Source organism: Hesperophylax consimilis, chromosome 30, assembly GCF_061612785.1.
Source record: "Hesperophylax consimilis isolate HC1 chromosome 30, BYU_Hcon_1.0, whole genome shotgun sequence".
Taxonomy (NCBI): domain Eukaryota; kingdom Metazoa; phylum Arthropoda; class Insecta; order Trichoptera; family Limnephilidae; genus Hesperophylax; species Hesperophylax consimilis.
The window spans coordinates 18405208-18417183 of NC_142865.1; the positions used below are offsets into that span (position 1 = coordinate 18405208).

The following is an 11976-nucleotide window of genomic DNA, read 5'->3' on the forward strand; positions in this document are numbered from 1 at the left end:
GTATCAGCTCTGATGATTAACACTACTTACTGTCCGAAACGTTATATCAACTAATAACCGTAAGACGTCTTATCACCCAAACATCAAACTAAAATGATGAATGTATTTTTTTCTTCGTAAATTCATCATACTTTTTCACACCCAACTATTTGTAAAATATTGAGAATCTCTGATTCGTACCTACCGCTAAAACGAACAGATTATTTGGTATATAAAACCAAATCAGTTGGAATAATCATCACAAATCACTTGTGCTACAATGAAGGCTGTACTATCATTCTCTCTGTGTAAGTACAATTTATTATTTATAATATTATCATTATTTTTCATTAATATTTATTTAAACATATGTCTAGAATTCTAATTTAAATACATTGCTAAATGATAAAAATTTAAATAAAAGAAATACACGTTTAAAACATAGAATTATTAATTAATTAATTGATTCAGATTTGGAAAAAAGCGCTTTAATTAAACAGATTTGAGTTGTGTATATTCTTGGTATACCTTATATCGTAGGTAATAGGCATTAAAATCGCTTCACAAACGGAGTCTAGAAACGTTCGATCTTAAGCACAAAACTGGTTTTTATTTATTTTGTAAATAATTTTATAAGAAAGCAAAAAAGTTAATCAAGTGAAACTGACACAGATAATCTTGGCTATAATACGATACTTTTTAAAGTTGTTTCCTTTTCGCGTTCATACATTTCTATCGAAAAAAATATTTTTTAGTAGTTTGCATTTATATTTTTTACTGAGTAATTTATTTTTTTATTTGTTTTCTACTCAAGCGAAACGATAGGAAAACCTTCAATTTATCTAAAGCATATTTTTTGGTATTCATGATGTACACCAATTCGTTATAAAGATTAATCAAAATAATAATTTGGCATTAAGCTTCGCCTTAAAAGAAATATCAACTCCACTTTAGCAACAAATCTTCTAATAAAAGGTAATTGAGATTAAAATGGCAAATGTAAAATCGATGTCCAGAGTTTTTACTGTAATGTCCACTGCGTGCAAAGTACAAATACGTCCACGTTAGTTACTAGATTAGCATCAAAATCTCATAGAATGCATTGTCATTGACAAAGAATCTATCTGCCTAGTTTCAGCTCGATTGGATGTTGGGAAGTGGGTGAATTTCCGCTTCCAAGATTTGCATTAATTCATTCATTTGTTCCCGAAAACAAAAGTGATATTCAAATAGATGTATTTAAAACCAAAGCCACGTCGCCTGCCACAGACATTCTTCTTTATTCAATAGAGAAGATGAAATATTAAAATAACATACAACAGTTAAGTTTTAACAGCATCAGACAAAAAAAAAAAAACACTTGCTTATTCATTAATTTTTTTTTATATCTGTTGATTTATGTTTTATATACGCCTAACTAACTAACTTTCATTATTATTATTACTGAGATATGTTATTATAGCCTTCTTGTAGCTATATTCCGTGCAGTTGAACCGTTTTCTACAATTCCTGCGAAAGTGTATTTTATTTTATTTTTATTTAAGAAACAAACAGTGATTTATATATTTAGCATAAACAGCAATTTTTTACAATATTAGACCAATAATATTCCATTAATTCTAGTCGTTGATTCAATATTTGTACCTTTACAATATATTTATAAATGACAAAGAAATATAAAGAATAAACATTATAAGGATTTACAAAATGTTATAAAAACAATTATAGACAGTTAGTAGTAATACAGTTTTCGCATGATTATAATAAAAACAATAAAACAAGCTAAGATGATAGGATTATTTCATAAAATAAAAAATTAAGTTATCAGTTTATATGTTTTCAAGTTACACTTGAAAACGTCTACATTTCTAGAGGCATTGTGAGTTTTACAGATACGTTCTATTAAAGAGTTTTGCGCATTTTTATTTTATTTTAGTGTTGCCAACTGCAACACTAAAATAAAATAAAACCTAATACCTTTAGGTACAAGCGAGTATAAAATTGACTCAGTCCTGATATTATTTAAATATTGAAGACAATATTAGTGATTTCTAAACGAAAATCTGAAACAGAAAAATCAGAAAAGGAAACGGTCACATCTGGGAAACGGTCACATCTGGGTCCCAGATGTGACCGTTTCCTTTTCTGATTTTTCTGTTTCAGATTTTCGTTTAGAAATCACTAATATTGTCTTCAATATTTAAATATTACAATTTGAGGTTTTACTCAATAAAGTTATTCCGAAAAATAAACCTGATATTATTGTTGCAATTAAAAATAATGTCGTGTCATTTTAGTGTTTGTCGCTTTCTATGCAGAAAAAATATTTCGAAAATATTTCCAATAATTAATATTAATTGGTTGGCCGAGATATAAGCTGATGGACTTAATAAAAAATATCTAATATAATTCCTATGTACTTAGTTAGTCACCGATAACAATAGATCGATACATCCTTATCAAATATTGACTTATAACCTTATCAGTTTATATCTATGAGGTGTTTTTGGGTTATCATTGTTTGTTATATAATGCTGCGAGTCGTAAACTAAACAAAATAATTAATTACATTCTGTGGGCTCTATCATGAGTTATTATGCCGTTTTGACAGCCTCCGCGGTCGAGGGGTTTGGTTCTTGACTAGCAAGCCGAAGATTCAAATCAAATCGGGATTGATTTTTGTTATTTCACAATTTATTTATTTAAATAATATAAGGTATATTTGCGGCACGTTCTAGAGAGGCAGATACTCTCAGTATCGCCCTGGTGTAAGACCACGTAGCTTTCAACGGCGTTAGCCGTATCTGGGGTTCACGTCTGAATAGCCAAGTACTTCCTCACCATCTTCTTGCCCATCTCATTCTGATCCCCGCTATCTTCATACTCACAACATACCCGACCAAGTGGGATGCCATAGTCTCACTCGCTCCAGACGGTTGGGGCAGTTGGAATTGTTGTGCAGTATTCAAATATCATCCTTTAAAAATTATGTTTGTTGGGTTGGTCAGAAAACTTCCCACTCTTCTTTACAAAAGGCGTTTTTGAGTGCTGACTCTTGAACATTCACGTGATAATGAAGGTTCTATCATCTCCAGGCTTCCTGTTCGTGGCCGTCCTGGCCGTGGCTTCCGCCGACGATGACTGCCCAAAGATCTGCCCTCTCCTGCTGGAACAGCACTGCGCTGAGGACGAGGCAGGCAACAAACAAACCTTCAACAACCTCTGTCTGCTGAAGACAGCCAATTGCGTGGATAAGACTAAGAGTAAGTAATAGTTCTGAATGTCTGTCTGCTGAGGAAAGTCAATTGCGTGAATAATACCAGGCGTAAGTAATGATTCTGAATATCTGTTTGCTGAGGAAAGCCAATTGCATGATTAATACCAGGAGTAAGTATTGATTCTGAATATCTGTTTGCTGAGGAAAGCCAATTGCATGGTTATACCAGGAGTAAGTAATGATTCTGAATATCTGTCTGCTGAGGAAAGCCAACAAAACCACAGCATTAAAAGCAAGAATACCAAGCCAGTAATTACTTCATTCTATCAGAATCTTGTCTTACCTGTGCAAGTTTTAAGATAATCTTAAATTATAAAATTGCGGAAAAATAAAGATTTTATGACTAAATTGTTTGGTATAGGTAATGACTTTTTCTGGAAACAATACAATTTATGCAACTCGATATGAGTGCAGATCCGGAGAGTTGTTCCGGACTTTAAGCCAACGATTGATTCTGTAATAGCCAACCTCCGATAGGAGAGGCCGTGATGAAGAAGTATTGATCTAATATATATATACCTTTAGCTAATATCTTCTTTTCTTACATTTCAGATTTCAAGGTCGTGAGTCCTGGTGCTTGTTAAAAACAGGAGGAGACGGATCTACACTTAAATGAACATAAATCCTCTTTTGGCAAACCTGTATACTACATTATAACTTTTATATAAACTTGTATTTACTTTTGTACCAGATTTTTTTACCAGTGTTTCATAACATTTCATTCTTAATAAATTTACATCCGACAAATATGTTTTATTTCTTTATTATTTTGATCGCAGCGTGTTAAATCGATTATATACCATTAGTGCCACCTGTGAAGTTTAGGTTTTATTATTTATGAAAGGTTCTCGCCTCTGCTAGTTACTTGCTGTTAAATCGCGTCGGTAAGAACAGTTCCTGTATTGCTGCCGGTTGAAGTTGACATTGTCAATGTGGGTGAACACTTTTTCATATAAAAAGATTGGGTTCCTCTAAAACCCTCTCTTGCTCAAAAACAATCAAAGGTTTCACCTTTCCTAAAGAACCACAGGAACCGGCCTGTATCTAATGTAATTTACCTGTAAAAAATGTCGATTCATGTTGTGTGAAAAAGTGTCTATTCATTGTAAATAAAGTGATTCAGATTGTGTCTCAAAAATAGCGGTGTTTAATAAGGACCCTGCAATTAATAACAATTTCTGAAGGTTATTTTTTATCCTAACACTGTACAGCACAGGTGTAGAGGTGTACAGTTGCATGCGACATTTTATTCTAGGTTTTATCTCTTCCAATTATTCGGTTTAAAAACGAGATTGCAGGCCCTTGACGAATGATTTAAAAAAAAAAAGTTAAACCGCACAAGAGTCCCAACTGCTCCCAACCGTCAGGAGCTATTGAGACCATGGCATTCCCATTTGGCGTATGTTGTGAGGCTGAAGGTAGTGGGGAGAAGAAGGCCATCTCGTTCTAGTGTGAGGAAGTACCTGGCTATTCAGATATCGTCACCAAACACGGCCAAAGCCATTTCGAGCAACGTATCAATTCTGAATGGCGGTCTTACACCAGGGCGATACTGAGAGTATCTTCCACCGGAGAGGCCTATTTTACTAAAATTTTATCAGGAAATTGATAGGTTTACTTGTAAAATACGAATGTGTTATCACGATGTCAGAACACGTGTTCATAAAAATCATAATATTTTAGCATTTCGCCATTATATATTATCAAAGCAAGTGCATGAACACGTGTTCCGATAAATTATGAATTTAATAAAAGCATATCAGGAAACGGTCTACAATACCGGACTACCGGTCTACCGGTGCAATACCGTTTTTAATCGTTTTTTAATTACCAATAATGGAATTATTGAATAGCAAAAGATTAAAATTACCAATACTCAATTTCTCCGGCGATGCACTACATCGTGTAATATTTTAAATTGAGCCGCTATCAATAACAATCCTTACGTAGATGGCGATAAGGTTTAAATTCCCGCTTAACACCATCCGCCTGTGTTGATTTATGCAAGAAAAAAACATGGCCAAAAAGTGCCTTTTAGTTTATTTTGTGGATGTTCAGGCATAAATATTTATTTTTTTTCCGATCATTTTATAAATAACTTAATTTGCCACAATATACAATAAAATTTTAACCGAAAATGGGTTCGTAAGTAGGAGATTTTGAACTTTAAAGCAGTTTTCATAGGTCTATACATTATTTTTTTCTGGGCTTATAAAAAGGCTTATTAAAAATTCTCGATTATTTCAAAGGCCAAGATGTATTCTACTCGCAGTATTTAATTAAAGTACCTGAAACATTACTAGGTGACCAAATTTTCAAACCAAAAACACATGATTTTGCATTACTACGTATGGCATCACCTTGATTTTTTATGAAATGAAATGAAACTACACTGCGTTATATAAATCCCATGTTATTATTATTGCTTACATTGCTAACTATAATATTTCCACTTTTTTATTCTCGAATAAAATTTTTATAATGATTTACAATGTGCCTCTTTTATTTGCATTTTTATGGCATTGTTAAAGACACACTAGTCAACGTTGCGTCGGTGAAAACCATTTTGCCAGCCAGTTACGTTTTTGGTTTTGTTATTTTCTTTATAGTTCCTACACGCCAAAACCATTCAAGGATGTCCTTCTGAATTTTATCCATTACTTATTTTGTATTGCGGCATATTTTTGAATCTTTACATTTTTATACGAAAAAAACTTACCGATAAAAAATATTTCTAACGTATTAAGAATCACTTCAAATTATTCGTGATCCGGTTAAAAACGGGTCTGCAGGCCCTTAACGAATTAATTGATAGGTTTCCTATTAAAAATTCAGTAAAAATAAATGTATTATCGCGATGTCGGAACACATGTTTAAAATATATTAATTTTTCCCATTTTGTCATTATATATTATCAAGGCATGATGCAGGTGCACGAACACGTGTTCCGATATATTACGTATATATAATTACAAGTAAGTGTAACAGGAAACCGGTTTTAACCGTAAAACGAATAATTTGAAGAGATTTTTAATATAAGCAATACTAATATTTCTCCGTGTAGCACGGTTACGATTTTAACATACGTGTGCCTCAGGGATCTCATTTCTACAACAATTAATCTACAAAATTTTAACCTTCGTCTGCCAGTTATCCAATCACTATTATACGTTTCCTCTCTCCTGAAGAACCATCACCAAGTCTCTAAGAAATATTTTCAAGTGTTTTACTCAGTACCTACTAAATTCAGTTTTTGCCAGTGTTAAGTTTTGCTTGGAAGGAACTTGTAAATGATAACACATCAGAAACTTTAAAATGACTCTTGACTTTTATTTGCTCTATCCCCAATTACATTGTGAATATCAGGAGATCCAAAACTACCCAAGACAGACCAAGGAGTTTGTCTTTACTATTAAAGCGTTAGAGAAAAAGAGAAGGTACAATGAAAATCAAATCTTTTTATAATCTGCTTGGGAGTTTGCACCTACCGACATCTATGCATGATTTCTACAACTAATTATCTTGGTTACATACAATTCAATTTTATCTACTTGGAGAGGTGCGAGTCCTAGATAAAAACTTCATTATTCAATTTTAAACAGCCAGTAATAAATTCCTTTCGTCAGCTCAGATTTGGAAATAAATTCCTTTCTGAACTTGGCTTCAAACTTCACTACAAACTTTCACCACACTCGCCGAGACTGAAACGTGGACAAGTGTACCCAGCCTCCTACGCATATACAGTAATTGTACGGACGGTTAATTGTCTCGTACATGTGGTTTGTATGTTTAATGTTAGTAATTACCGGACGGCGTATGTAGTGCATTATAGTGCATGTGTATGTGTTAGTGTATTTGTGTATATGTGTGCGCTTTGAACGGTTTATATTATTGACATGATGCTACTTTTAAATATGGGCAGTGAATCCAAAAAACATGTCGATATTAGAGTTAGACAAAGATTATTGATGGTATGAAGAAGAACGCGGTTGATTGGCGAATTAGATACTGAACGATGACGTAATGTACGACCTTTCGCTGGGACGACTATATGTTGGTTCTTTTTATAATTTTTTTTATTATTAAGAAAAAAATATTGTCAGGTATTTATGGTTGATTAAGATATAAATAACGAAAAGGTTAGAAGAAAGTTGAATAGAATGGGAGAAAAGATGAAAAAAAATCTGAAATAATTGAGAAACTAGATAGTTTATAATTTTTTCAGATCATAATGATATAGGGATAAAGTTTATCTTAAGTAGACGGAAAAATAAGGAAAATCGTATTCAAATAAATGGTTTATTTCAAAATATAAATTGGTTGAACATGCTTTCAAAATAATCAATATAATTTATTTTTTTTAATTTGTTTTTGGAGTTTTGCAGTTTTGAATTTGGGTTTAAATTTGATTTCCTCGTATTGAATACATACGAAACTTTTACTGGAACCTGCTACTATTTGTAGTAATACATTCACCTTCGTAAATTGGTTCGTAATCTGGAATAAAAATAATAAATTAATAATAATTAATAAAAAACATTAAATAAATTCAATGTAAATATTTATAAGCTTATAAAAGAGTATATAATTTTAAAATGTACGTTTTACAAAGACAATGTTTTATTCATTAGAATAAGTTGTATACAAAAGTTAAACATAGATTAACACTGGGAGAGGGCTGAAGGGAGGGGCGAACCCAAATCAGCATTAGAATTGATTGGGAATGAACGAGGTGGGAGTGGGGCATGTTAATTAGGGAATTACAATATTATGGTCGATACAAGTGGAAAATTTGTTAAGTAGGGAAATATTAAAATTTTTATTTTTTTTATTTGTGTCATGCCGGCGCCAGACATGTGTTCAAATAAGTGAACACTTATTTGAAGACTTTGCTCACACATTTGGTCACTTATGTGTGTCTCTGCCAGATATGTGTTCAAAGATTTGATCACTTCTTTGAGCTCACAGTTTTCAAATAGACCTCACATAACATGGACGACGATTTGGTCGACACAGTTTGCTTATATTATTTATGTGCTAGTAATTATTTATTACACGTGCGTACATTACATTACATTACTACACTACATTACTCCAGGCGTCATTAATGTTATTTCTGTTTTTATGCCCTTTTCGTTTTGGGTCCCATATGTCAGGCTCTCCTTGTAATAATTCAATGAATTCAAACACGCCCTCATTGTTCCACTCCATCGATAGCTCGCTTGGTTATGGCTTGTTTGTGTACGCACGCGGCACGACAACTCTCCACGGCGACGCTCGCGCTACTGGGCTTCGCGCAGTGTGGCAGGCATGCAAACATTTTGACTTTGATCCCTTTGATGTGCGCCAAAGAAACCGACACGGAACGGCAAAGCGCACTTAAGTGCGCAAATAAGTGAACACAGTATCAAATGCCCGTGCCACACATGTGAACACTTATGTGAACACTTCTTTGAACACATGTCTGGCGCCGGCTTTATAAATTATGATATATCGGCTGTTTAAGAATTCAACAATTTATGAGGTAACTTTGGCATTACCTACTTTAAATATAAATACAATAAAATAAAATAAAAAAACCTCTTGGGTAGAAATTTTAATTATGTCCAACAAATTTGTGTCATAGTGTAATTCGGTTTAAATTAAAATGATTTTTATTTTTTATTAACAAATCATTTTTACTTTATAAAAGTAAAACAAGACGCCTCCGTCTGTTGAGACGGGTCACCGTCGTTGAAAAAAAACAATTATGTCGTTTTCACAGCAAGTTTAAAAACACCACATTTAAAAAAGAAATGGAAAATTTCATCAAATATATTTCATCAACAAAAAATAAAAATGCCTTAATTTTGTATCGTAATTTTTTTCGTGTACAAAAAAAACAGTAAAAATTCTCTGGCGCTTCCCTACACCAGGTAACGTTTTTTAAAATGTTGCAATTGAACAGTGACATATATTTTAATTTAAAGTGTCTGTCGGCTAAACCCCACCACACATTGTGTAGGTATATATTACCGTGAATCACGCTTTGAACGAAATAACTTCATGAAAGAAACACCCCTTCCCAGTCTAACCTTTTTTACCGTGCTGACACGCGTCAACTTCGGCGGAACACTTTTCACTGAAGGTCTTCCAGACTCCGTCTCCTGTGTAGACGCAAATTGGGTCCCATATTAAGGGACATGGTATTAAACACGGATCGTGCTTTTTTTCAGCCGTTCCCGGGGTCACCAGAGCCATCAGGGTCATTATCATGCCAACTGTACAAAGGTTTCATATGCGTTACATCATTATATTGTATTAAAATGCGTATTCTCAGGCAGAGCGAATCCACGCCATCATTGACCATGCGAAAGAAAAGTACGTAACGAATGCGAAAATACCATAATAACCTATAACTACTGGATTGCTTTTGATAATATAAATGCGCCAATTTAAATGCCTCCGATTGCTTTATTGAAAAAAATTGCAAATTATTTCGTGAATCGGAAAAATATTTATTTTAAAATTTTAGCCATTCCTGCGTCTATTATTTTGCACTATAAACGAAGCTATTTTTATTTATTTAATATTTGAAAAATATTTTTTTTTTACATAGATAGATACAGGATATTAACAAGATGTAAAACAATAGAAATTAAGGTAGCCTTTCCTCACCATAAAGAGACAATGCTCTTGTGTTTGGTGAGGGAATTCTAGTTCAATTATGTACATGTTAGTTATGGTAAATAAATTATAAAGAAACAACACAAGATTTAAACAATATTACTTCTAGATGTAAGTAGTGAACGTATTTTGGACTTATAATAGTTTAAGGTAATTTTTTAATTTAAGGTGACACAATACCCTGATAACGTGGATTTGCCCCGACGCTCACATTTTAATTATTTTTGATGAGCTTATTACTAAAATCTTAAATGTTTCTAGAGGGATTCAAAGGGATGCAAGTTATATATATTTAAGATTAATAAAAACAGGACCTTACCATTAAATATATTATGTAAACGATATGTACATTTTATTAAATGTAAAATGTTGTAAGATAAGCGGCAAGTACCAGATTTTATTTTTCTAGACGATGTGTTGCGGCGTGAATGGACTGTAATTGCGGTATTTGTGATATTGTTTGATTGACTTACCACTATCTCCAAGCTGTCGGCACCTTCCACTTTGCTCTGCTTTAATCACCGGTAGGGTAATTGTTAGTATTGGAGGAGGTCAAGGAAAGGAAATAGTGATATTGGATTTGCGAAATGGTTCAATGCGTTATAGATTGCTATTTTTATGCACTTTTCACGGCGTTCTTTGCGGTATAACATTTGCCGTTTATAGCGCGGCGCGGTGGTTTTAATAACTCAAGATAGGTTATGCGGAAAACGGTTGTACTTGCGGCGCGGTTACTTAAACAACTGACTCATATAGGTAAAAGGCGCGGAACGCGGGTGGGAAACAACAGAACCAAATACTTTGCAACAATAACTGGCCCGAGCATGCCCCTTGCCTTGACCAATGGTCAAAGTCACTAATACAACAAAAGAAACACGTTATGAAAGGATTCAATAAACAATACTGAACCCGCGGTAGAACTAAATTCTAAATTAACTAAATCTAAGATAACAATATTAAACTTGTGGTAGATCTAAATTAACTAACTAAATCTAAGATAACGTTAAAGTTATTGTGTAGGCAGGGGACAGAGTTTAACGACTGCCCTGCGATATGTTCCGGAGTTAGTCTTAACGTCCGCAACGCGGATCACCCCATCTACGCCGGGGTGGACGTTTACCACTACGCCAATAGGCCATTGTAGTGGTGCGATATTGTCACTCTTAATTATTACCACGGTGCCTTTCGTTATTGGATTCGAATTTGTATTCCATTTCTGACGCGATTGCAGCGTGTTCAGATACTCCATTCGCCATCGATTCCAGAAAGTCTGGACGAGACGATCGACAAGATGTTTTCGTTGCAGCAAATTTACTGGCGCATCTGACAAATCAGCAGCGGGTAAAGATTGTAATGGAGTGAGCGTTAAAAAATGCGCGGGTGTTAAAGGCAATGGAGCCGAAACATCGGTAACGCTGAGCACTGATAATGGGCGTGAATTTAGAATAGCTTCAATCTGATGAAGAACCGTTTGCATCTCTTCGTATGTGAGAAGAGATGTACTCACAACTTTATTTAAGTAACATTTAATGCACTTAATGTTACTCTCCCAGATCCCACCGAAGTGGGGTGCTTGTGGAGGATTCATCTTCCACACGATACGGTTTTCCAACAAATTTTCTGAGAATTCTTTCTTGTAGTCCGGTGACTCTAAAAGTTCGAATAAAACCTTCAAATGCGATTTAGCTCCTACGAAATTTGTCCCATTATCAGAATACATTACATTTACAGGCCCTCGACGGGATAGAAAACGTTTGAACGCGTTGAGAAAGACTTCGGTCGAGAGGTCTGAAGCGAGTTCAATGTGAACCGCGCGGGTCACCAGACAGATAAATAAGCAAATGTATGCCTTTTGGCTTCTAACACCCCGACGTCTATGCGGGATTATTTGAAGCGGTCCAGCGTAGTCGACCCCCGTGTGCAGAAAGGCCTTAGCTTCGCGGACGCGGAAAGCGGGTAAATCTCCCATTATTGGGAATTGCGGTTTGGGATTGACTTTAAAGCTTGTATTGCACTGATGCACGCGTTTCCGAATCAAATTGCGCGAAGAAAGT

General features: G+C 34.3%; 1 protein-coding gene across 1 annotated transcript; it reads left to right on the top strand.

Moving 5' to 3' along the window:
- Positions 1 to 228: 228 nt before the first annotated feature.
- On the top strand, positions 229 to 3994 carry LOC149409722 (vasotab-TY1-like). The gene is made up of 3 exons (XM_089649532.1): positions 229 to 287; positions 3075 to 3242; positions 3809 to 3994. The coding sequence occupies exons 1-3, from the start codon at positions 260 to 262 to the stop codon at positions 3838 to 3840; spliced, it is 228 nt and encodes a 75-aa protein (XP_089505658.1). The 5' UTR covers positions 229 to 259; the 3' UTR covers positions 3841 to 3994.
- The last annotated feature ends 7982 nt before the right edge of the window (positions 3995 to 11976 follow it).

Coding starts and splice junctions, on each gene's coding strand:
- LOC149409722 (XM_089649532.1), top strand. CDS start 260: ATGAAGGCTGTACTATCATTCTCTCTGT. Junction 288..3,074: donor TGTACTATCATTCTCTCTGT/GTAAGTACAATT, acceptor TATCATCTCCAG/GCTTCCTGTTCGTGGCCGTC. Junction 3,243..3,808: donor TTGCGTGGATAAGACTAAGA/GTAAGTAATAGT, acceptor CTTACATTTCAG/ATTTCAAGGTCGTGAGTCCT.